The sequence below is a fragment of the Stomoxys calcitrans genome, chromosome 2 (genome assembly GCF_963082655.1).
Source record: "Stomoxys calcitrans chromosome 2, idStoCalc2.1, whole genome shotgun sequence".
Classification (NCBI taxonomy): domain Eukaryota; kingdom Metazoa; phylum Arthropoda; class Insecta; order Diptera; family Muscidae; genus Stomoxys; species Stomoxys calcitrans.
The window spans coordinates 233,813,094-233,837,880 of NC_081553.1; the positions used below are offsets into that span (position 1 = coordinate 233,813,094).

Consider the following 24,787-nt stretch of genomic DNA (forward strand, 5'->3'; position numbering starts at 1 on the left):
TTGGTATCTTTCCATGGAATAAGAGCCAATTGTCATCAATGTTGGTCGAGCCATAGATTTGAATTGGTCCTCAAATGCAAATCATGCTAGACATATTTTTCTCTTTTCTGCAATGAAAATACAGAAACCACAACGTTATAACCACGATACTACAATAATGATGTAGTGTAAAAGAACTAAAGTAAAAGTGATTTTTTAACTATACATCGTTGCACGCCAGCCTTCTGCTCGCACCCATGTCAACCACCTATTACATTTTGTAATATGTTCCAATGATGCCATAAAATACTAACCCAGTCACGATTCATTCCAAAATTCATTTTGTGGAGCAAAGTGTTTCAACCCACACATAATCCATGTTCCTAATCCACAACTGGTAATGTGGACTTCAAATCCACAATCTACACCCACCTTCCACAATATGGATTGTGGAACTATGTTCCACTTTGTGGGCTCCAATCACTGTGGACTTAGTTTGTTCCACAACCCAAGGACTATTTACTATAATTTATACCATAAAAAGGATTTTACCATAACTACGCAAAAGTTGTACTCAAAACCTATGATTTTCTGAGCCCCTTTCCCCTTGGGGGAAGTCAAGTCAACAACTAAGGCACTTGGAGTTATCGATAACACTGATTTCATATTAGAGAAATATCGATGTTAATACATGTATCGAGTATGTATGAATAAGGGAAAAAATAAAAATATGGTCTTCAGGAACTTTGAGTTTTTTGCTTTTCGTGCTCCACCGAAAACAAGGTTTAACTATTACTCTAACTTGTCTATAGGCAAACATTTCAAACAAAAGGGCGCTTTGGAACCCTTACTTGGTGAGAGCTTATTACATCCAATCCATTGGTAAGCGGATTCTTCACTACAATGACTTCTAAAAAATTTCCTCTAGAGCAAAAATCATGGACCTCTTAGAATCGATGTCGTGGGCCACGGTGTGGCATATGTGATATTTCTCAAGACTTGCTCTATGCACAACAGATTTCCCACGATACAAATGTTTAAACAAATCTAGTATGAATTGCGCCCCTATGTTTTTGGGGAGTGAGAACGGCTAATAGGGAGAAATATCTTAACACAATTACAAACCAAAACAAGAAAGGATAGCTAAAGTCGGGCACAGCTGTCCTTTTGAACCTCCTTGGACAATACATGCTTAATCATCGGAATGGAAATTTTTCCTAATTTGAATTGAAACGTTTCAACTAAAATCCATATATACTATGGGAGTCATAGAGGGAATCGTCGCCAACATTTTGAGATGACAGGACTATAAATGCTTTTGCAAAAACCATTAAACGGAAAATAGGGATATACCCCAGAAAATAGGATATATTGGGTTGCCCAAAAAGTAATTGTGGATTTTTCATATAGGCGTTGACAAATTTTTTCACAGCTTGTGACTCTGTAATTGCATTCTTTCTTCTGCTAGTTATCAGCTGTTACTTTTAGCTAGCTGTTACGATTTAGGGACTTAGGCCCATAAAAGCCACATTTATTATCCGATTTTGCTGAAATTTGGGACAGGAGTTGTCTTGGGCCATTCGACATCCTTCGTAAGTTTGGCCCAGATCGGTTCAGATTTGGATAAAGCTGCCATATAGACCGATCTCTCGATTAAGCGTTTTGGCTCCATAAAAGGCGAAGTTATTGTCCGATGTCGCCGAAATTTGGGACAGTGAGTTAAGTTAAGCCCCTTGACATACTTCTGCAATGTGGCACAGATCGGTCCGGATTTGGATATAGCTGCCATATAGACCGATCTCTTGGTTTTAGGTTTTGGGCCATAAAAGGCGCATTTATTGTCCGATGTCGCTGCAATTTTAGACAGTGAGTTGTGTTAGGCTCTTCGACGTCCTTCTTCAATTTGGCTCAGATCAGTCCAAATTTGAATAAAGCTGCCATATATACCAATCTCTCGATTGAAGGTTTTGGGCCCATTAAAGGAGCATTTATTGTCCGATTTCGCCGAAATTTGGGACAATGCTTTGTGTTAGGCTCTTCGATATTTTTCTGAAACTTGACCCAAATCGGCCCACATTTGAATATAGCTGCCATGTAGACCGATATCTCGATTAAAGTCTTGGCCCCATAGGTTAGGCTTTTCGACATCCGTGACGTATATGGTTCAGATCGGTTTATGTTTATGCAATTTTCACCGGATTTTGATGAAAGGTGGTTTACATATATACCCGAGGTGGTTGGTATCCAAAGTTCGGCCCTGCCGAACTGAGCGCTTTTTTATTTTTCTTTCGAATATCTTCTAGTTCGAAATAGCATAGCAAAGAACTTATAAAAAATTAAACAATTGTGTGTTATTATTCAAAACAATTTGACTGGCTTGGTAGATCATGATTTCTGATACGCCATGCATTTTCATCAACACCTTTGGCAAATTTATTAAGATGCCCTACATACCCAAAGATTATTGAGTACGGTGTGGAGCACTCTTATATTTTAGAACAGGGCTCAATACGTCCTCTAACTCTCCGAAGTGCAGTAGGAGAGAAGAAAGTTCGTCATTATGGTGTATTGCTTCTCATTGTGAGTTTTGATCCTTATATAGGCTTTAAAATTTGACAAACTTTCTATAAACTTTTTTTCTCTACTTTATAAATTTTTCTAAATATATTTCAGCAAGTAGAGCACACAAAATGGAATATCTTTGGTCATACAATATCATATAATAATTAAATTTCACATATTAAAGTTTTTCTTTTTCAATCTCTTCCCCCACTAGCCTAGAATAAAGGTTTATGGGGCAAAACTTTTGTTGTCATAGCCCACTGGAGTGGGAGCTTCATCTAAAGTTGGACTGGCCATCTTGAAAACTGGATACAAGGGTGTAAATTCACTATAGCCCAAAGCGTTATCTTCCCCTTCGTTAATATTATTGCGCTGGGTGTGAATCGATTCCTCATAGGAGGGAGGAGCTGAAAGAGGAACACAATGGTGGGTCATTTCAAAAACTATTGTATTTTGCCTTCGATAAACTTACGTATGTTAGGAGAATTCAAATTTGAATGGTTTGGCGCTGTAGCTTCCTTGGAGAATTCCAATGTAGTTGGTCTTTGCTGCAAATCACGATTACTCGACGTCGGTTGTACATCTATCACATAGGAGCCCCTTGTATTGTTGGCCAATGGCACGTTGCCAATAATGACAGGCATCGCAAACACCTGACTCTTGTGGAAGCTTTTCATTTTGACCAGCATCTCCACTTGATAGACAATTTGTATGACATTGCAGCTCTGCACACAGGTGGGCGGAGTAGCCGGTACATGGAGTTCCTCTTGGATGTTGCGCGTGCAGTAACGCAACACCGATCCACCTTTGACCTTGCTGACCGAAATTCGTTGAACGTGTACACGTTTCGGGCTGTTGCTAGTGTAGCGCACCAGCATTACCAGAGAAAATTTCACCTCGGAGACCACAATATTTGTGTTGTTAATGACAAGACCCTGCACGGGAATGCTTTGTCCAGGCACAAAACCCGTCTGGGGTACCTTCAGTTCAAGCTTCAAAGGCTCTGTGGTGCAGGGACCACAGCAGAAGGTGCGGTAGGTTTCACTGGCTGCAGGTATCTTAAAAAAAAGGTTATAAGTGATTAGATTCAAATAGGTTTAATATAGGAAAAATCTTTAATAACTCACTCTTATTTGTGGTGACTCAAAATTCAAATCGGTCACTCGAAGTACAGTAAAGGCTCTTTTATAGTTCTGATCAAATTTCCAAGGGCGCACCAGAGACACCTTGATGGTGTAACGTATATGTCCATGTAGACCCTCAAACGATGAGGGACAATTGGCGGGCAGTTGACAGACAAATGAGTAGGTGTGAACTCCAGGGGAAATTATTTCCTTGTTACCTAAAAATGAAATGAAGCAATACAAATTGTTCACCATCACCATATTCATTAGCTCGCAATCTTCTTTGCTTACTTTGCTCTGAACCCATCAAATAGGTGTTCGATGACAGATAATCTTCTCGTCCATAATATGTGTGCCTTGAATTGAATCTTCTTTCACTCCAAATGGCTTCAGCTGATCCAGATATTTTCAATAGAATTGCTGTAATTATAGAATGACATCAATAAATGACTCATTCATATCAAATTGCATCGAACTTTAACAGCTGATAAGAGGCCCACCTATTGGGGGTCTCGAAAATTTAATCAAATCGCAAATTACTGATTGAAGCGATACGTAGAAGTAGTGAAAGGTAAAAAAACCTTAATTCGCGACATTTTCTTATATTATTAACTATTTGCATGGAGTACCTGTCGTGTTATATACAATTGCATTTGTTTGTCAACAAGGAGAGATAACCTTTAACGTAGGTTGGTGTATGGACCGCGCTGACATACCAATCATTTATATAGCCCTCTGAGCATAAATTGTATGAGTCACAGATTGAGTATTTATAAGATCCAATAAAAAGGGAAAAAACCACTATCGATGGAATAGCAAATTTGAGATTTATTAATACAATTTTTTATCTGGCCGAAATAATTAAACACTCGAAGCCTGGGAATATTTATAAAACTAGAAAGCTAAAACACGATGAATTTGAGGGTATTTGCTTCACAGTTTCCACGGCAGATATCTAAAAAAATATGTAAAAGCGATTTTAATGTAAGAAAAACTGGATAAAAGTAAAAACAAGTAAAAAGGCGGTCGGGCCGAACTTAACGCCTTTGGAGCGCCTTTTATGGCCCCAAAACCTAAAACCGAGAGATCGGTCTATATGGCAGCTGTATCCAAATCTGGACCGATCTGTGTCATATTGCAGAACTATATCTAGGGGCTTGACATAACTCACTGTCCCAAATTTCGGCGAAATCGGACAATAAATGCGCCTTTTATGGCCCAAAACCTTAAATCGAGAAAACGGTCTATAAGGTAGCTATATACAAATCTGGAGCGATCTGAGCCAAATTAAAGAAAGATGTCGAAGGGCTTAACACAACTCACTCTCGTAAATTTCTGCAAAATCGGATAATAAATGTGGCTTTTATGGACCTAAGACCCTAAATCGGAGGATCGGTCTATATACAAATCTGAATCGATTTGAGCCAAATTTAAGAAGAATGTCGAAGGGACTAACACAACTCACAGTTCCAAATTTCGGCGACATCGGGCAATAAACGCGCCTTTTATGGGCCCAAAACCTTAAATCGGACGATCGGTCTATATGGCAGCTATATCCAAATCTGGACCGATCGAGTCATAATTAAAGAAGAATGTCGAAGGGCCGAATAGAACTCACTGTCCCCAATTTCAGCAAAATCGGACAATAAATGCGCATTTTATGGCCCCAAAACCTTAAACCCAGAAATCGGTCTATATGGCAGCTATATCCAAATCAGGACCGATCTGTGCTATATTGCAGAAGTATGTCAAGAGGCTTAACTTAACATAATGTCGCAAATTTCGGCGACATCGGACTATAATGCGTCTATTATGGGCCCAAAACCTTAAATCGAGAGATCGGTCAATACGGCATCTATTTGGAAATCGGACTGCAAATAAACATTTCTTAATACAAACAAAAATTGTTAGGGGATGACTTAATCAGACTGATTAAAATGCATATCGTCTAACAAACATCCCCGCTCTATGCATTTCAAATTTCATTAGATATCTCAATTCATTCAAAATGGCAGATTGATTTCCATTTCGTTTGAGGTTCAAAGTGTGATTTGCCGAGAACGTATGTGAAAATCGTCGTGGTGTCTACATTGTTTTACAACAAATGTCCAAGAGCCCAAAATGGGCACCTTTGTGAAAACCAAAACTCAAATCGAGATTATCATAATACCAAAAATACAATCAGCAATACAAAACTTGTTTTTAAGGGAATTGTGAACGAAAAACCCGCAATAAACCCGGTTGTTAAGCTGTGCACTGAAAAACTGCAAATAACACCAGCCATAAAATCAGCTAAAACTATATTTGAACGAGGAAATGTGCAAACGGTGGTAGTAGAATTCGATAATGAAACTGTTGCATCAGAAGTACTTCAAAAAACAAGATTTTTATCCGGAACTTCAATCTATGTAGATCGAGATCTATGTCCAAGAAGACAGCGAAACAAGGTTGCAATGCTTTTAGTACGGAAGGATATTCTCCAGGAATCTAAAAAACATAAAATAATAGTAAGGGATGATAAAATGAAAATAAAAGATTATTGGTTCACATGGAACAACAACAACATTTTAACGTGTGGAAAAAGGAATGCTGAAATAGTTCTCAAAGAACTCTATGGCGAAGAATTATCCAGAACCAACTTTGACACAATTTTTGATGAGATTCAGTCAAAAAACTACTAAGATTAAATTCTAATCAGATTAGCCAAACTGTCGAGCAGAAAAATTGTAATTTAGAGCTAAAAATAATATCTTACAATATAAATGGTTTGGCAAACAAATATATGTTCCCAATATTCTTCACTTTTTTAAATGATTTTGATATAATTATTCTATTGGAAACACATCTCACAATCGAAAACACTAAACAAGCAGAGAAATATTTTCCAAATCACGATATTGACTGGGTATATGCAACAAGGGCAAGTAGATATGGAAGAGCAATTGGTGGGGTAATGATAGCTATCAAACGGTCAATCAAGGGAAACTATCTACAATATGAATTCGTTATGTTTTCTGGAATAAAAGCATTATATTTAAAGCTAGGCCAACTTAAATTCTGGATGCTACCATTGTATTTACGCAGTGTAAATTGGACCAACGATTTTACTGCAGTGAAACGAATAATTGAAGAAGACCCATGCAAAGATGTGATAATGATAGGTGATATGAATATCCGCATTGGAAGCAGTCAACAAGAAATAGTTTCGCTATTTAGAGAATCTTTCTCTGCAGGCATGAAGATAAGAAAATCGATGGATAAGGAAATTAATAGCAAAGGGCGCACATATCTGGAGTTCTGCAATGACAACAACTTAGTAATACTAAATGGCCAGACAAAAGGAGATGAAGATGGCAACTTTACTTTTGTGAGTACGGTTGGCGAGTCGGTTAATGACATATGTGCTATGTCTTCCAGTTTACTACAATATGTGGACAATTTTGCTGTCGAAGAAAACATTTGGTCTGACCATCTCCCCATTTCTTTGAAAATGAAATTTAATATAAACGGAACTGTTACAAACAGACTAAAGCTCTTACCAAAACTCTCTTGGAAAGACAACGACAAAAACAACTACCAAACAATGCTGAACATAAATCTTCAAAATGTCTTGAATACCCACGAAGTTCACAACCTTAAGGATCTGACAGACATCATAGTAAAATCATCCGTAACCACAGATAATCATAGCTACAAGCCAAAGGAGAAGTGGTATACTGAAAGATGTCATTGGGCGAGGAAAAAAGTCTTTAAAAGCTTGAGGAAATTTAAGAAAAGTAGCAATGAATGTAATAAACAACAATACCTGCAAGCACAACGTATATATAAAATGATATGCGTAACGAGCAAAAAGGCTTATTACAGCATGATTAGCGAACAAATCAACAATATTAAAAACAGTAAAGAATGGTGGAAATTAGTACGGGAGATTAATAATAACCAATTTCATATAGGCCCGAATATATCTGCGTCATCTTTTAGAGACTACTTCATGAAGCTACTCAATACAGATCAGACAACGTCGAATATTCTGTACGCTCCCTCATTTATCACAGTTCATTTATTAGACAAGGAAATAACGGTCGAAGAAGTAAAGAGAATGTTACAAAAGGTTAAACTAAACAAAGCTCCAGGAGAGGACAGGATTCCTTATGAATTTTTTGTTAATGCTACAGACGAGTTTATTTCGGAACTAGTACAGGTGTACAACACAATGTATACTAATGGAATAGTGGATGAGTCTTTTATCAAAACGGTAATTTTCCCAATTCACAAAAAGGGCAATGTAAATGAGACGAAAAATTATCGTGGAATATCATTCATGAACTCTGTAGCAAAAATATTCATGGGAGTTCTTAACGAAAGGCTGCAATTGTGGATAGAGGAAAGAAATATTTTAGTCGAATATCAGGCAGGCTTCCGAAAAAAGTACTCAACTACAGATAACATATACAACCTAGCGTCAATAGTTCACATTAAGCTGGCAAAAAAAGAAAAAGTATACGCATTTTTTGTGGACTTCAAAGCCGCATTTGACAAGATATCCCGAAGCCTACTTATCTACAAATTGCACGAAATGGGCATATCAAATAAATTTGTTACAATAATAGAAAATATCTATCAAAACACCCAATCAGCTATATGGACAGGAGAAGAATTATCGGATTATTTTCATACCATCTCGGGAGTAAAACAAGGCTGCCTTTTATCTCCACTGCTGTTTGCACTTTACGTCAACGACCTACATGATAGTCTGGGAGGAGGCTTGAATATAGAATGGCTGAACATAAGAGTATTACTATATGCGGACGACATTGTAATTCTGGCCGACGACAAGACGGTACTACAAAACATGATATCCAACTTAGAATACTATTGCGCAAAATGGAATCTGGAGGTTAACATGGACAAATCCAAAATAATTATTTTTCGAAACGGCGGACGAATATCTGACCACGAAAAATGGTATTTTCACGGAGAAGCGATAGAAATTGTTTCTGAGTATAATTATCTTGGTGTTATAATTACACCGCAAATGAAATTCCAAAAGCATGTTAAAAGTCGTAATGCTCAAGCAAAAAGTGCAATAAACATGACTTGGAAAGCATTTCTTCAAAAGAAAGATATTTCCTTGAGCCAAAAATGGAATTTATATCTGGCGGTTAGCAGATCCATACAGTCCTACTCCGCACAAGTCTGGGGATTTGGAAATTTTGAAGAAGTAGATAAGCTACAGCGTTTTTTTCTGAAACGAGTTCTGAAGCTACCCGAAAACACCCCAAATTATGCTATCGCTCTTGAAACCTGCATAGAAAATAGTCATATATATACGCTACAACTGCATATGAAATACGTGGGCAGAACTATGTTTAAATATAATCGAGATCGACTACCGCATCAGCTATCTAAAATTCTACTGAACAAACAACTGTTCTGGGTTAAAGAATTAAATGAGTTTGACATCCACGTAATCGATGCAAGCATCAATGAAACTACCTGGAATGGAATAATAACATCGCTCACTAACCATCTAAATGCGTGCAGTCGTACAAAATATGAACAGAAGGCAACACAAAGCAACGAAAGAATTTATAAACACCTAGACTACACTAGGGGTTCTGAATATATATCCGATCGCTACACTGAAGATGATATAACTTGGATACTAAAGGCAAGATGCGATTTCATATACCTCAATGGAAGCCAATACACTGCCAATTCTAATGAAATTACCGAATGCACATTATGTAATATGCGAGCAAAAGAAAACATTCAGCATTTCTTAGGAATATGCCCAATACTGCGAGGATACCGGATGCAATTTTTTGGCAAAATTAGTTTAACTGACAGAGAAATCATAGATATTCTAGATGGCAGAGGAGCCTTGGATTGGATAAACTTAGTGAAATATTTAAAAAATGCACTGAAGTATAGAAAATTAATAATCACTGAATTCACATGAAATTTAAACATAATGTTCTCTTTACCAAATCTCAAATGTTTGTATTAAATTTACCGGCTGACGACACTAAGTCAAAGCCGTATATCTTATTTCATAATCTAATATTCGAAGTACGATTTATTTTTTAAAATGAAATGAATAAAGATACTACTACTACTACTACATAATACCAAAAATTATAAAGGTATATAAATTTTGGCCACATTTCTTGACGAAAATATCAAAAATTCTAAGAAAAGATATTTGCAAAATCTACATTTCTCAACATTTTTATAACCACCACTCCCTGTATATTGGATGGACATTGAAATATCCATTTCCAACCCTACAAGGTATATATATATTCTGATCATCCTAAAATTCTAAGATGATTTAACGATGTCTGTGTTTCTGTCCGTCCGTTAGTTGTAATTACGGTACAATCTCTAAAAATTGAGATATTGTGCGGAAATGTTGTAAAGATTCGTATTCGTGTTCATACGCAGGTAAAGTTCTTGAACTGGCCAAAGCGGACTATATTTGGATATAGCTGGCATATATACCGATCTGCCGATTTAGGGTCATAACCCCATAACAGTCGAACATGCTAAACTATGCGCTACTGAAATTTCGCTTAAATTTGGGCCAGGAAGTTTCACAGTGAGGTCCCCGTTATTTGACCCATATTAAGATATAGATATTAAGATTAAGATATAGGTGTCATATAGGCCAATCTGGCGATTAAGAGTCTTAAGCCCATAACAAACATATTTACTGTATGATTTTACTGAGTTCAGATAGTACGTCCGATATTCAAACTGAATATTGTCAATATTGGGCTATATTTCCACATAGCTACCTTATAGACCGAACTGCCGATTTAGGCTTTTAAGTCAATAATATGCGCATTTATTACCCAAATTCACTCAGTGAGCATATTAATCCGCCCATGTCACTATGGACGATCAATTCATTTTCAAGTTCTTTGTCATTATCTTCTCCAGGAAAAACTGAAAGAGCATACTTGTCATAAACCGCACCATACTGTGTCCTTTTCTGAATGCATTGGTAGCTCTTGCAATGCTTCTGGCTGATCTTCACTCCAACATGGACAATTCTGCTTATTTACCTTAACATTGAGCAAAAAATAAGCTTCTATGGGACTAAATTTGGTAAATAAAATACCAAATTTTGTTTAAGCGTTTGCAAGGAACATCCATTCGTTACTCAATTTTCACAATGCCAAATTCCCGTTTCTGTGAAGGAGAACATTGAATAAAAATCAGTAAGGAAAGGCAAACGTCGCTACCAAGTGTACGTACTACTACAAATCTATATAACATCAAATGCGACCTGTACAAAAATGCATGGATAGACAGACGTTCCTAGATAAATCGAATCAGGGAGTGATTCTTGGCCGAACTGTATACTTATAAATGTGTCTAATTTTTCTCATTTTAAGTGTTGCAAACAAATGCACAAAGTTATAATAGCCTGTACCGCAGTGGCGTTGAACATTTCAGATGTATATGGAAAATAACTTTTTATTCTAATCTAGTCATTCCGTTTGTAACAGCTCGAAATATTGATCTGCAACCCCATAAAGTGCAAACATTCTTGATCGTTTTGACATTCTAAGTCGATTTAGCAATGTCCGTCCGTCTGTCTGTCCGCCCGTCCTCGTGGCCGTCCGTCTGTGGAAATGATGATAGCGGTCGAACGCGTAGAGCTAGCTGCACAAAATTTGGAACAGATATTTCTTATTGATGTAGGTGGTTGGAGATTGCAAATGGGTCGCTTCAGATTTGGACACAGCTCCCATATAAAGTGGTCCTTTGACTAAACTTTTGAGGTTTGAGCCCTTAAAAGGGGCATTTATTGTCCGATGTCGCCGAAATTTGGGACAGTGAGTTGTGTTAGTCCTTTCGACATCCTTCTTCAATTTGGCCCAGCTCAGTTCAGATTTGGATATAGCTGCCATATAGACCGATCTCCCGATTTAAGGTTTGAGCCCTTAAAAGGGGCTTTTAGTGTCCGATGTCGCCGAAATTTGGGACAGTGAGTTGTGTTTGGGCTTTCAACATCCTTTTTCAATTTGGCCCGGAGCGGTTCAGATGTGGATATAGCTGTCATATAGACCGATCTCTCGACTTAAGGTCTTGGGCCCATAATAGGCGCATTTATAGTCCAATTTCGTAGAGATTTGGTATAGCGAGTTGTGTTAAGCTCCTCGACATCCCCGTACAATACGGCCCAGATCGATCCAGATTTGGATACATCTACCATAAATATCGATCTCTTGATTTAAGTTCTTGGGGCTAAAAAGCACATTTTTTATTCGCTTTCCACCGAGTATGGTCACAGTCGGGCTATATTTGGATATAAATATCATATGTACCGTTCTAAATCGTGCATTTTCACTGTATTATGACGAAAGGGTTGTAATGTATATATCCTAGATGGTGGGTATCCAACTCAATTCCTTTTTGCTTGTTCCTATTCAGTAGTTCAAATGTCTTGGGTTCATTAGGAAAAGAATTTTGTTTCTCCTTGCTCCTTTCATTTGTCTTTAATTTTTGCTTCGACAACATTTTGTGAATGGCCTTGGAATGGTTTTTGCTTTCTGTTTTCAAGTTCATTCAATATTTCACAACAAACCTTGAGGAAAAGACTCTGCACAGTTTACTTCACAAAATCACTGATGAATATTTTTTTGCCTTAACATTTGAGCGATTCTGCAAAATATTAGCTCAACACAACCGCCGATATTCCAAAAGTTGAAAATGTTTATTATTTTATCAAAACGCTACCACCATATAATAAATTTCTAAATTTGTTTAATCTTATCCAGTAAAAATTCCGTTGGAAATGAAAGCAAAAATAAACTTTAGTTGGAGTATGAAACAAACAAAAAATTTTTAAACAATGACGCCAATGTTTATCCATTCCAATCTTGAATGTTATTTAACAGACTTTTCTTCAGGGAATAGCAAAAACATCAACAAAAGATATATAAAAATCTCCAACTGAAGAGTAGGTGACTAACAGTCAAAACATGAAATAAAAATCGCGGTAAAACAGACAGCAAGTAACTAAAAAAAAAAAAATATATACATGTGTAATCTAAATCCCCTTATTTGATTAGCATGCCGATAATGTCTGCTGTCAGTTGGATGGTAAGTCGGTTGGACCGTTGGTTTGTCATGAGTTTTGCTTAGTTCGCACTTTCAATTTATGGTTACGCAGGCACCCGATCACACTTACCCTTAACTTCCTTGGGCTTATCAGATTTTAGTACTACGGTACCGGTCACCAGCTGTCCAGCATAGTAGGTCCCCGTCAAATTTTGCTCGAATTCTATCACGCAGTTCACCACCATTGTGGACAAGTAACGTACTAATACTAAATTTCGAGTGCCTTACCAAATTGTGGCTGAATTTATTCAAATGCTTGTTTCATTAGATTGGCCTTAGTCGCTCTCCTCCCACGGTAATGATAAGAACTTAGTACGATACAATGGACGGACAGACGGACTTTAGTTATGGGAGACATCGTTAACGCCTCTCAAGGAACGTCGCAAAATAGTGAAGCAGGCAGTTTAATCACAACAACTATGGAGCTGTTTGTATTTGCGGTTAAAACGTGTGTTTTTGAATTTGACTACTCTACCATGAAAAGCAGCCACTTTGAAATGTTTTCCAAAGAGAACTTTTGCAAGTAAATTGTCGCTTGCAAATGCTCTCTTTGGAAAACAATACAAAGTGGCTGCTTTTCACGATAAGCCCAACCGATGGGAGAGAGAGAGTCCACCACATACTTTTTGAAGTATGTCGCTTAAAGAGTTTCAGGTACACAATATGGAATCGGAATGCTTGCAGATTGATACACTTCACCCCTACGTCCATACTACAAACATACAGACTGTTGACGATTTAATACAGGTTTGTTCAGACTTTAATTTTGTATACCCACCACCGTTTGCAACACATCGAAATAACAATTTCCGACCCTATAAAGTATTTGGGAACGTCGTAAAATTCTAAGCCGATGTAACGATGTCCGTGTGTCTGTCCGTCCGTCTGTTGTAATCACTCTACAGCCTTCAAAAATTGAGATACTGAGTTGAAATTTGGGACAGTTACGTCTTTTTGATGCACGCTGGTTAAGTACTTGAACGGGCCAAATTGGACCCTATTTGGATATAGCTGCCATATATACCGATCTGCCGATAAAGGGTCTAATGAACATAAATGCTTTAATTTTTATCCGATTTCGCTGAAATTTGAATTAGTGAGTATCTTTAGGCTTTCCGACATCCGAGCTTAATATGGTACAGATCGGACTTTATTTAAATACTAGCTGACCCGGGCCCGCTCCGCTGCGCCTTCTTTTACTTTATATGGAGCAAAAGTTTCCTTGGAATATTTATTTTCGACAATTAAAGATCTTTTAGTGAAATACCATGCTACAAAAATAGGCACTTCTATATTTTATCAATCAAGCGATATAGATTGATAAAATATAGAAGTGCCTTTATCTGAATCCCATATGATCTTAATTGGTCTACGAATTTAAGTTTGGATGTAAAGTGTACTTCATTCTTAAAATACTTCATTTCAGCCCAATATTCTCATGATGTTTGATTTAGTGGTGTTTTAGGGGAGAGGTGGTCCCCCAGATACTTGGCCTTGAAAAAATATCAGCATCATGCTCTTCTCTCAAATACCATTTATTTAAACCCCATATTGCCATTGGTTTAAGAGGAGTTTACAGAATGAGGCGTCCCCCAAACACATGGCCCCAAAATAGGTTATCAAATTCGTTTTCTAATCTCAAATACCTATCATTTGAGCCACATATTGGCATGGCCGAAAAATTTTTTCTCTTTGGGGGGTGTTTTGGGATAGGGGTGATGCCCTAAATACATGGTCCTACATTTGGATATCAAATTCGTATTCTACTCCCAAATACCTTTATTTGAGCCCCATATTGCGGTGGTCACTAAAAAATTGCTTTTTATGGGGTATTTTGAGAAGGGGGTTGATCCCCAGAAAATTGGTCCCTAAAGTGGGTATCAATTCTTGTTCTACCCCCCAATTCCTTTCATTTAAGCTCCACATTGACATGGTGGGTAAATATGCCCGATTTAGGGGTGTTTTGGCGATTAGGGTGGTCCCCCAAACACTAAGGCCGGAAAATATGTCAGCAAAATGATCTATTCTCATATATCTATATATCATTTATTTGAACCCCATATTGCCATTGCCCTCAAAATTGGATATCAAATTCGTTTTCTAATCTCATTTAAATTCCTGATTGCAAAAGTCACAAAATATATCCGGTTTGGAGTATTGACCCTAAAAACTATGAATATTTGGTCTCACTGTCTTTAGGACCCACATTGTCTTGGTGAGCAAATATGTTCTATTTGGGGGTTGTTATGGTAGGGCGACGTCCCCTAGACAGTTGGTCCCTAATGTTGATATCAGATACGTGGTCTACTCCCAAATATCTTTAATTTGAGCCCCATATTTCCATAGTCGGCAAACATGACCGGCTTGGGGAGTGTTTTGGGGGATGGGGCGGCCACTCAGTGAGTTGGTCTTGAAAATATTCTATATCGGATTCGTGTTCCACTTTAAAAACCCTATTTTTTGAGCCTCATATTGCAATAGTCTGAAAATACTTACTAGTTGGGTGGTGTTGTGGGGGTGGGGTGGCCCAATAGACATTTTTCCCGAATATTGATATCAACTTCGTGCTTTACTTCCAAAGACCTTTCATTTGAGCCCCATATTGCTATGGTCGTAAATTTGTCCCCCTTGGGGGAGGTTTTTGGTGAGAGGCTGCCCCCCAAACACTTGGTCCAATATTTGGATATCAGACTCTAATTCTACACTCAAATACCTTTATTTTAAGACCCATATTCCCATGGTCAGTAAGTAAGTCCTGTTTGGGGGGGGGTTGGGGAAGGGGTCTACCCCCCAGAAACGTGGTCCCACATTTGGATATCAGATTCGTATTCTACTCGCAAATACCTTTCATTTGACTCCCATATTGCCATGATCGGTATATGTCGGATTTAGGGGTGTTTTGGGGGGTTGGGTGATGTTGTGGGGGTGGGATGGCCCTATAGACAATATTCCCGAATATTGATATCAGATACTTTTTATTTGAGACCCATGTGGCTGTGGTCGTAAATGTATCCCCTTTGGGGGAGGTTTTTGGAGAGAGGCGGCCTCCAAAACACTTGGTCTCATATTTGGATATCAGATTCGAATTCTACACGGAAAACCCTTTAATTTGAGCCTCATATTCCCATGGTCAGTAAATAAGTCCTGTTTGGGGGGTGTTTTGGGGAAGGGGTGGACCCCCAGAAACGTGGTCCCACATTTGGATATCAGATTTGTATTCTACTCTCAAATACCTTTCATTTGAGTCCCACATTGCCATGGTCGGTAAATATGTCCGATTTAGGGGTGTTTTTGGACTTGGGGTGGTCCCCCTAGCACTTGGTCCGACAATTGGATATCAGATATGTTTTCTTATCCTAAATACCTTTCATTTGAGTTCCATATTGTCGTGATTGGTCTAAATATATGTTTGGTAGATTTAAGGATGGGGCAGCCCCCTAGGTATCCCATCTGAAATTTGGATACGAAATTATTATTTTCAGGGTACTATATAAGAGCACACAAAATTTCGTTTAAATCGCACCTCCCATCTCCGAGATCTGGAGTTTCTGAAAATTAGGGTAAGGGGGAGGGTCCGCCCCCCTTCAGATATCAAAAAACGTAGTACCCTATTTTTACAACGGGATCATTATGCACCATCTGTGAAAATTTGAAGAAAATCGGTTCAGCCGTTTCAGAGTCTATAAGGAACACACAAACATACAAACAAACACAAATTGATTTTTATATATAAGATAACTGGCATATAGACCGATAAGCCAATTAAGTGTCAGAAGCTCATAAAACCTTCATTTATTACCCGTTTTTGTTGATATTTGAAATACAAAATTCAACAGTGATTTATATTTTTTGTGGTGGGATCCAGATCGTGAGAAGACGAGGCTATTACTGAAAGGAAGCAAGAAGGAGGTCAGTATAGCTATTGGCATTATAACGGAACACATAGGACTACGAGCTCACTTGTGTAGGGCATGCGGGGAAGATGATGAGACGTTGGAGCATTTCCTTTTTCATTGCCCGGCTTTCGCGTCCAACAGACATCGGTACTTATGTGGAGACACAATATCAGACATGAACCAACTTGAGGAATGGCATTGACATTAATTAAGGAATTTGTAAGTAGCACGGAACTCCTAACTTAAAATTTTCTTTTTAGAGGTTACTTTATAGTTTTTAGAGCGCACAACAAGTCGATTACTGGCTTAGGTGTATGTCCATAGCAGCATGGGGCGGATTAAAATCTGCATCCCCTTTTCAATCTAACCTAACCTAGCCTATATTTTTTAGACCACTTAATGTCCGTGACGAATTTGGGTGCATAAGTTACCGGATGTACCCGAGGTGGTGGGTTTCCAAAATCCGGCCCTGCAGAACTTAATGGCTTTTCACTTGTTTTGATACCCTCCACCATAGGATGGGGTATACTAATTTCGTCATTCTGTTTGTAACAACTCGAAATATGAGTATTTTATATAAATTTTTAGCAGAATCCAAGGTGGTTGGTTCCCAAGATTCGGCCCGGCCGAACTTTTTCCTGCTTTTATACCCCCCACCATAGGATGGGGTATACTAATTTCGTCATTCTGTTTGTAACTACTCGAAATATTCGTCTGAGACCCCATAAGGTACATATATTCTTGATCGTCGAGACATTTTATGTCGATCTAGCCATGTCCGTCCGTCGAAGGAGCAAAGCTAGCCGCTTGAAATTTTACGCAAATACTTTTATTAGTGTAGGTCGGTTGGGATTGTAAATGGGCCATATCGGTCCATGTTTTGATATAACTGCCATATAAACCGATCTTGGGACTTGATTTTTGAGCCTCTAGAGGGCGTAATTCTTATGCGATTGGAATGAAATTTTGCACGACGTGTTTTGTTATGATATCCAACAACTAGGTCGAGTATGGTTCAAATCGGTCCATAACCTGATATAGCTGCCATATAAACCGATCTTGGGTCTTGACTTCTTGAGCCTCTAGAGGGCGCAATTCTTATCCGATTAGAATGACATTTTGCACGACGTTTTTTGTTACGATTTCCAACGAATGTGCCAAGTATGGTTCAAATCGGATCATAATCTGGTATAGCTGCCATATAAACCGATCTTGGGTCTTGACTTCTTGAGCCTATAGAGTGCGCAATTCTTATACGATTGGAATGAAATTTTGCACGACGTGTTTTGTTATGATATTCAACAACTGTGCCATGTGTGGTTCAAATCGGTCTATAACCTGGTATAGCTGTCATATAAACCGATCTTGGGTCTTGACTTTTTGAGTCTCTAGAGGGCGTAATTCTTATCCGATTTGGCTGAAATATTGCAATACGTGTTTTGTTATGACTTCCAACAACTGTGCCAAGTCTGGTTCAAATCGGTCTATAACCTGATATAGCTGCCATATAAACCGATCTGGGGTCTTGACTTCTTGAGCCTCTAGAGGACGCAATTATCAATAGATTTGGCTGAAATTTTGCATGATGTGTTTTATTATGACTTTCAACAACTGTGCTAAGAATAGTTCAAATCGCTCCATAACCTGATATAGCTGCCATATAAAGCGATATGGGATCTTGAATTCTTGAGCCTCTAAAGGGCGCAAGCATTATCCCATTTGGCTGAAATTTTGTACAACGGCTTCTCTCATGACCTTTAACATACGTGTCGAATATGGCATGAATCGGTTTATAGCCCAATACAGCTCCCCTATAAACCGATCTTTCTATTTTACTTCTTCAGCCCTAAAGTGCGCAATTCTTACTCAAATTTTACATAATGACTTCTACTATGGTCTCTAATATTCAGTTCAATTATGGTACGAAAGGAACCATAACTTGATATTGTTCCAATAGCATTGCAATTATTTTCTTTTATACTTTGTTTGTCTAAAAAGAGATACCGTGGCAAGAGCTCGACAAATGCGATCCATGGTGGAGGGTATATAAGATTCGGCCGGGCCGAACTTAGCACGCTTTTACTTGTTTTTTACTAGTTTTTTTCGGTACTGTCCTACAGTGTTCTGTTGTAATTTCCGCAGACGGACGAACTTGGCTATATGTCCCGATGATGCAGCTTATATGTACGCTATGAGGTCGGCGATCAATATTTCGTGGTGCTACAAACGGAATAACTAAATTAGTATACCCGACAACGCATGGTGGTGGGAAAGAAATGTTTAGAATCAATTGTGCTGTGAAAGTGGTAGCCCCAAAAATTGTCCTTGTTTAAACAAGGTAGTAAAAATCTCAATTTGATGGAAATTACACCGCTTCCCCAGCCGTTGCAATTATTTAAATAAGACAAATATTTGTATTCTTGTTTTCTTTTCATAACCATGTAGATTTATTTGCATCTGCATTCTTATTGCTTGTAATTTCTTCAATCGTGGGACTGGGTATATTAAAAACCGGGTATTTGGGGGAAAAGTTCGTTTCTCCATAATCATGTTGGTTGGGATCAGCAATTTCAGCTTGAGGCATAAAACCAGACGCCTCAAAAGTGGGACAAGCTAAAACAAGACATAGAACAAAATGTATTTTAATTTCATAATAAAATCTTGAGAACAACTTACGAATATTTTCATTATCCGACCAGGGAAGGTTATTTGTCTCCAGTACCGCCACCTCTTCCTCTGGAGCGCTCAACATATTTGCACGCGTTGCCATTGGTTGCTGCTGTACAACATCCATTAATGGCACATTCCCTATGGTCACCGGCACATGTATCTCCTGGTTTGTGTAGAAAACCCCTTTCATTTTGGCCGCAACCTCAATGCGATATCCTACCTGAACGATGCTGCACAAATTGAAGCAAGTGGGTGGTGTTGCCGGCACTGGCAGCAAGTAGGTGAATTGTTTATTACACAACACTGGCACGGGATCCCCTATCAATTTTGATATTGTCCTGTTTTCACTTGTGGCCTTACATCGAGGATTTTGGCTATAAACACAGACCATCATGACCAGACGTAAACAGACTTCGGTAATCTGCACCTTGGTATTATTATGAACAAGAATAGTCACTGGGATGAGTTGCCCGGGTACATAACCAGTCTGTGATAGTTGAACATGCATTTGCAAGGGATCTGATTTCATGGGTCCACAGCAGAATACTTTGGTCATTTCGCTATTGGCGGGTAACTAGAAAAAACAATTTTCCATATATGAGTATAAAATTGTACGTACATTAAAATGCAAGGATTAAATACATTATGAAGGACAAAACAAAACAAAAAATCTTAATTCGTAATAATAAGCAGCTATAATTGCCGTGACTGTTCGATGTTTGAAATCGCTATCAATAATTATTAGTATTTAAGATTTAGCTCGACCGAATCACTTTGGCAAGGAATACGCTGTACCATTGTTAACGACGCAGCCCTTCCCTTCTTTGAAGGTCATTGCAGAACTCATTATGGACAATTTCAGCCAAATAGGCAATAAATTCATCTTCTGGGGTTTAAGGAAACGCATACGGTAGTGTTCTTGTTCAAGTGCAATAATGTGATTGATTAAGCTTTTGCAGGAAAATCACAACCGGCTTTTGTTGGTGATCTGTAACACTTCAAAGTGCACAAAATGTTTGTGTATCGCACCACAAACCGTCATAATGATACTGGTAGCGTTGCCAAATGCAATGGTGGTGATCGACAAGAATCTGCAATAAGACCTGAAATGGCTAATGATATATTGAAACAAGTAAAAAGGCGTTAAGTTCGGCCGGGCCGAACTTAGAATATATATATAAAAACCACCTTTCGTCAAAATCCGGTAAAATGGAGACCCATAGCAGCAATAACAAATACTAATAAGTACAAGTCATCGTTCAATTGTGTCTTTTTAGCAGCTATACAAATAAACCGATCTAAATCATATACGACACGGATGTCGAAAAGCCTAATATAAGTCACAGTGTCAAAACTCAGTGAAATCGGATTATAAATGCGCCTTTTATGGGGCCAAGACTTTAAATCGATATATCGGTCTATATGGCAGCTATGTTCAAATTTGGACCGATTTGGGCCAAGTTGCAGAAAAATGTCAAGGAGCCTAACAAAACGCACTGTCCCAAATTTCGGCGAAATCGGACAATAAATGCGCCTTTTATGGCCCAAAACCTTAAATCGAGAAATCGGTCTATGTGGCAGCTATATTCAAATTTGAACTGATCTGTGCCATATTGCAGAAGTATGTCGAAGGGCTTAACTTAACTCACTGTCCCGAATTTTGGCGACATCGGACAATAAATGCGCCTTTTATGGGCCCACAACCTTAAATCGTGGGATCGGTCTATATGGCAGCTATATCCAAATCTGAACCGACCAAGGCCAAATTGCAGAAGGATGTCGAAGGACACAATACAACCCACTGCCCCAATTTTCGGCGACATCGGATAATAAATGTGCATTATATGGGTCTAAGACCCTAAATCGGAGGATCGGTCTATATGTCAGCTATATCCAAATATGGACTAATCTGTTCCAAATTGAAGAAAGCTGTCGAGTGGCTTAACACAACTCACTGTCCCAAATTTTGGGCGACATCGGACAATAAATGCGCCTTTTATGGGCCCAAAACCTTAAATCGAGAGACCGGTCTATATGGCAGCTATACACAAATCTGAACCGATCTGGGCTTAACTTAACTCACTGTTACAAATTTCGGCGACATCGGACAATAAATGCGCCTATATCCAAATCTTTACCGATCTGGGCCAAATTGACGAAGGATGTCGAAGGGCCTAACACAACTCACTGTCCCAAATTTCAGCAAAATTGGATAATAAATGTGGCTTTATTGGGCCTGAGACCCTTAATCGGCAGATCGGTCTATATCGGGGCTATATTAAGATATAGTCCGATATAGCCCATCTTCGAACTTAAACTTCTTATGGACAAAAAAAGAATCTGTGCAAAGTTTCAGCACAATATCTCTGTTTTTAAAAACTGTACCATGATTTCAACAGACAGACGGACAGACTGACGGACATGACTAGATCGTCTTAGATTTTTACGCTGATCAAGAATATATATACTTTATAGGGTCGGAAATGGATATTTCGATGTGTTGCAAATGGATTGACAAAATTAATATAACCCCACCCTTCGGTGGTGGGTATAAAAAGGATAAAAGAAAAGATGTGCTCTGCTATTAGAGCGATGTCAAGATATAGTCCGGTTCCACAATTAAATTATATGTTGGGGTCCTGTGTAAAATGTCAGCCAAATCGAATCAGAATTACGCCCTTTGGGGGCTCAAGAAGTAAAATAGAGAGATCGATTTATATGGGAGCTGTAGCAGGCTATAAACCGATTCAGACCACAATAAACACGTAGGTTGATGGTCATGAGGGGATCCGTCGTACAAAATTTCAGGCAAATCGGATAATAATTGCGACCTCTAGAGGCTCAAGAAGTCAAGACCCAAGATAGGTTTATATGACAGCTATATCAGGTTATGGACCGATTTAAACCATACTTGGCACAGTTGTTGGATATCATAGGAAAACACGTCGTGCAAAATTTTCATTCCGATCGGATAAGAATTGCGCCCTCTAAAGGCTCAAGAAGTCAAGACCCAAGATCGGTTTATATGGCAGCTATATCAAAACACGGACCTATATGGCCCATTTACAATCCCAACTAACCTACAGTTATAAAAAGTCTTTGTGCAAAATTTTAAGCTGTTATCTTTACTCCTTCGAAAGTTAGTGTGCTTTCGACAGACAGACAGACGGATGGACGGTTCAGGTATGGTTCAAATCGGTCCATAAACTGATATAGCTGTCATATATACAGATCTGGGGACTTGACTTCTTGAGCTTTTAGGGGGCGTTATTCCTATACGATTTGGCTGAAATTGTGCATGACGTATTTTATTCTTACTTTCAACGACTGTGTCAAATAAGGTTCAAATCGGTTCATAACCTGATATAACTGCCATATAAACCGATATGGAATCTTGACTTCTTGAGTCTCTAGAGGTCGCAATTATTATTCGATTTGCCTGAAATTTTGTACGACGGATCCTCTCATGACCATCAACATACGAGTTTATTATGGTCTGAATCGGTCTATAGCCTGATACAGCTACCATATAAATCAATCCTTCTATTTTACTTCTTGAGCCCCCAAAGGGCGCAATTCTTATTCGAATTGGCTGAAATTTTACACAGGTCTCCAACATAAAATTTAATGTGGTCCAAACCAGAACATATCTTGATATTGCTCTAATAGCAGAGCAAATTTTTTCTGATATCCTTTTTTGCCTAAGACAAATGCGATCCATGGTGTAGGGTATATAAGATTCGGCCCGACCGACCTTAGCACGTTTTACTTGTTTATTGATATTTTGCCACCAGACGTTGAAAACTTTTGCTTGAACACTATCTGATTAAATCGAAGGCAAACATAAACCACTATTCGGTGACCTGCCAAAGCGGGTAATCTTATCTGCTGCATCTGTAAAATGAATATGACTCACCTTCAGCAGTGGGGTATCATAGTTAAGGTTTAAAATTTTCAGCACTGTAAATCCCCGGCTAAATGTTTGATCAAACTTCCAAGGCCTCTCCATATTCACTTGGACAATGTAGCGTATATGTCCTCTCAGGCCCTCAAAGGACGAAGGACAATTTAAGGGTATATGACAGGCAAAGTTGAAACTGTGTATGCCAGGTTCAATGAACAATGACTCATCTGAGAAAACAGTTCAATAACAAATTTATTGTACTCTCTCAGTTGATTATAAAAGCAGAACTTACCTGAGCTTTTCGGACTCAAGAGATAAGTCACCGAGTTGATGTAATCTATATGACCACTATAATGTGTGGTTTTATCATTGGTCTTCTCCGACCACGAGGTATGCGCAAAACCTCTTATTTTTAAAACGACAGCTGTAAATACAGAACAGAAGTGCATTTGTTAGACAACTTTAGCATGTGACTCATATTGTGTTTTGTTGATGAAAACAAAAAATAGTAAAGCGCCTACCCTTCACTTGCTTCACTTTATCCGCAGACAAAACAATCTTCCCAGTCATAACTTGGCCACCGAAGTAGCAGCCCTCGGGATTATTTTCAAATTGTATTTCGCAAGTGACCACCATTTTCCGAATATGCTTCTATTGTTCCGATCCTTGCGACATCAACTACTATGCTTTAATGCCTATATTGATCTGCACCTCAGCTCAGAAACTTTGGCGAAAATATTCTAAAAAAATTGCTAAAATGTTCCATCCAGTCGAGCGTTGTAGGCCAGGGGGCACTCGAAGTTATCTGAGAAATGCTTTATCAACTCACGATAATGAAACGACTGAATGCAGGTTACCAGCTCGTTCTCTTGGGTAAATACCCCTGAGTTTGAAACCCCATGGAAGTGAAACAGTAAATGAAATTCTTCCACTTTAGTTTCCCAAATCAAAGATATTTCGCTGTAACTGCTGCCTTATCTGGTGTAACATGAACTTGAACATTCAAATTTGTACTTGGTAGGCAAATGTGCGATAAAGAAGTACCAAATATTTATGAGAAGAAAAAAACAAGTGGAAAAACAATAATTTCGAGGGTTTTATTTGAATTAATTACTAGCTAACATAAATATTTTCGTAAACAAACGAAAAACGTTAATAAATTTTAAGAAAGTGACCTTCACAAAAAAATGCTAAATATTGTCATAGAAGATTTAGAGCATTTAAAAAGAATTTAAAATTGAAGCAGAAGTAGAAGTATTTGAAGGTTTTCGGTGTTAAACGAAAATTATTTCGCAAAATTAATCAGGTAATAACAAGTAAAAGCGTGCTAAGTTCGGCCGGGCCGAATCTTATATACCCTCCACCATGGAACGCAATAGTCGAGTTCTTTTCCCGGCATATCTTCTTATGCAAAAAAGGATATACGAAAAGATTTGCTCTGCTATTAGAGTGATATCAAGATATGGTCCGGTTTTGACCACACTTATATTATATGATGGAGACCTGTATAAAATGTC

General features: G+C 38.3%; 2 protein-coding genes across 2 annotated transcripts; both read right to left on the reverse strand.

The window, feature by feature from the left end:
- Positions 1–2,640: 2,640 nt before the first annotated feature.
- Positions 2,641–13,141, reverse strand: LOC106095601 (arrestin domain-containing protein 17). Its single transcript, XM_013262841.2, has 5 exons — positions 12,871–13,141; positions 3,957–4,085; positions 3,669–3,883; positions 3,014–3,599; positions 2,641–2,948 (listed from the first exon to the last, which is right to left on the reverse strand). Exons 1-5 carry the CDS (start codon positions 12,983–12,985, stop codon positions 2,770–2,772), a joined length of 1,224 nt encoding a protein of 407 aa, XP_013118295.2. The 5' UTR covers positions 12,986–13,141; the 3' UTR covers positions 2,641–2,769.
- Positions 13,142–19,113: 5,972 nt separating this feature from the next.
- Positions 19,114–24,061, reverse strand: LOC106095608 (arrestin domain-containing protein 17). Its single transcript, XM_013262850.2, has 5 exons — positions 23,792–24,061; positions 23,563–23,694; positions 23,283–23,497; positions 19,373–19,940; positions 19,114–19,309 (listed from the first exon to the last, which is right to left on the reverse strand). Exons 1-5 carry the CDS (start codon positions 23,904–23,906, stop codon positions 19,128–19,130), a joined length of 1,212 nt encoding a protein of 403 aa, XP_013118304.1. The 5' UTR covers positions 23,907–24,061; the 3' UTR covers positions 19,114–19,127.
- Positions 24,062–24,787: the final 726 nt, after the last annotated feature.